Source organism: Miniopterus schreibersii (assembly GCF_964146895.1).
Source record: "Miniopterus schreibersii genome assembly, chromosome: 2".
In the NCBI taxonomy this organism is placed as follows: domain Eukaryota; kingdom Metazoa; phylum Chordata; class Mammalia; order Chiroptera; family Miniopteridae; genus Miniopterus; species Miniopterus schreibersii.
The window spans coordinates 165,738,315-165,740,340 of record NC_138102.1 but is presented as its reverse complement, the minus strand read 5'-3'; the positions used below and the strand labels follow the sequence as shown (position 1 = coordinate 165,740,340).

The 2,026-nt window shown below is 38.8% G+C and overlaps 1 protein-coding gene across 1 annotated transcript; it reads right to left on the bottom strand.

Moving 5' to 3' along the window:
• Positions 1–853: 853 nt before the first annotated feature.
• On the bottom strand, positions 854–1,792 carry LOC308553187 (taste receptor type 2 member 7-like; the record flags this gene model as incomplete). Its single annotated transcript, XM_081128919.1, has 1 exon — positions 854–1,792. One exon carries the CDS (start codon positions 1,790–1,792, stop codon positions 854–856), a length of 939 nt encoding a protein of 312 aa, XP_080985045.1.
• Positions 1,793–2,026: the final 234 nt, after the last annotated feature.

The following is a 2,026-nucleotide window of genomic DNA, read 5'->3' as shown; positions in this document are numbered from 1 at the left end:
CTTCTTTGACAGTTTTGACATCTTAACATCTCAAAATATAAGTTTTTGATTGAAGGTCTCATCAGGGTATCTTGACAGTCAATGCCTGGTGCAGTCCTAGCTTGCTAAAAGCAAACTTAAACATGTCTTTTGTGTAAGAAATATCCTTCAATAAGCAATAAATAGTTCTATTTAGGCTTCTTGTTTAGCCATCCTTATTTTATAGAAACATTTTATGTAAACTGTCCTCTCACACTTATAGAGCATCTTTCTTTCATTGATCTATGATCCTAAAATAATTTTTGAGCTTGCTGTGACATATTTATTTTAATCACAATTTATGTTTTATTTGTGACTATAATCAGTATTGATGTCTGCTACATTCATAGAGTTGCGTAGCATTTTATTAAGAACTGTAACCTTATTGAGTCTGTTGCAAAGGTGGAGCTTAGTTGGATAATCTGAGAAGAATCCAGCCAGGACCATGAGGATGAGCCAGCTGCTTTCCATAAGGATGCAAATAAGAGCAAGGTGCTATTACAAATGTTCTGAACTAGCCATACAATTTGCATCGGGAGAAATGATTTGGAACTAACTGTGAAAACACTCTCTCTTCTCACATTTGTTTTAAAACACACTTAAAAAAACTCTGATGGAAAGGAGAGAGAAGAGAGACAAAGAGGGAGAGAGGCAGAGATAAAGAGGCAAAATAAGCTCTACATAAGATTTCCTAAGTTATAGATATACTAAATACATTTTGAGGTAATCAACCATATGAAACCAACATTAATGTAAGAGCCGAAGACAATTAACAAACATTTTGCCTTCCTTTGTCTTAGAAAATGATAGTTTGTCTTCAGACCTGTTTGTGTTGTTAGAAATTTCCTCTTTTTAGTGTATGTGTTACTTTACATAGCACCCTTAGAGATGCTTGTCTTAATTTATTGTTCCCCAGAATTAATATAAAAGAATGGCTTGAGGGATAGATTAGAGCTATCAACTCACCAATCAGCACAGCTAATTCAGTCTCTGGTATGAAGTAACTGGAGGTGGCTACGAGAAAGGCCAGATAGTAGGCAACAAAGAACAGGAGGAAGGAGATGACAGCTTTCATGGCTCCCATGTGGGCATCCGTGCTGGGGTCTCTGAGCCCTGTGGCATTGAGCTGCATCTGCCTGACGTGTCTCCACAGGGAGAAGATCAACAGGAGAAATGAGATCAGGGACACAGAAAAGGGGAACAGCGTGAGCAGGTTGAAATATACCTTTTTGGAAGCATACTGAACTTTATTTACCCTGCATCGCAAAGTTAAGTTTGTTTTCCACTTTGCCTTGACACAAAGCCTGAAATCGTCGTTCAAATTCTCAGCGGTAGGAAGGCTCATGAACAGGGCGAGGGCCAAGCACACCAGCAGGATCCCAGGAATCATCCTGTCAATTCTCCACTTCATCCAGAGGAAGAGAGGATGGAAGAAATGAGCTATCTTGAGGAAATAGAAAATGCTGAGGCAGGTGGCAAACCAGACGTTCAAATGGTTGGTTAGTGTCCAGAAGAAGTCAACGATTCTCATTTGTTTACCAGTGGCATAGACATCTGGATACAGCACCAGTGTGAAGCAGTCTAACAGTATTATACACAATAGACAAATTCTGGATACGGCCAGGCTCGTGAGGATTAAATCAATGGAAGCAATCTTCTTATTCTTGATCCAGTCCTTGAAGTTGACCAATCCGATAAATGCATTTCCTAAAATCCCGACTGAAAACTCTCCAACTGCTATGATCAGTAAGGTGCTGCTTACTTCATCTGACATGTTAAAACACAGAAATATCCAATTTGTTTCGATTTGAGCTGATGTAGTACGATATCTACACCTACTTTTTAGATTTTGCTGTTATTATTATTATTTTTTTACCTTTTTAAAAGGTAATCTGTCTTATGATGGATGCTGGAACGGCAAATGAAGGCGGTAGCTATCTTCATTAAATCCTAATTAGTCTCGACAAACATTGTGGTTGGCAATCCCTGGCCTGGTCGCTGTATGTCC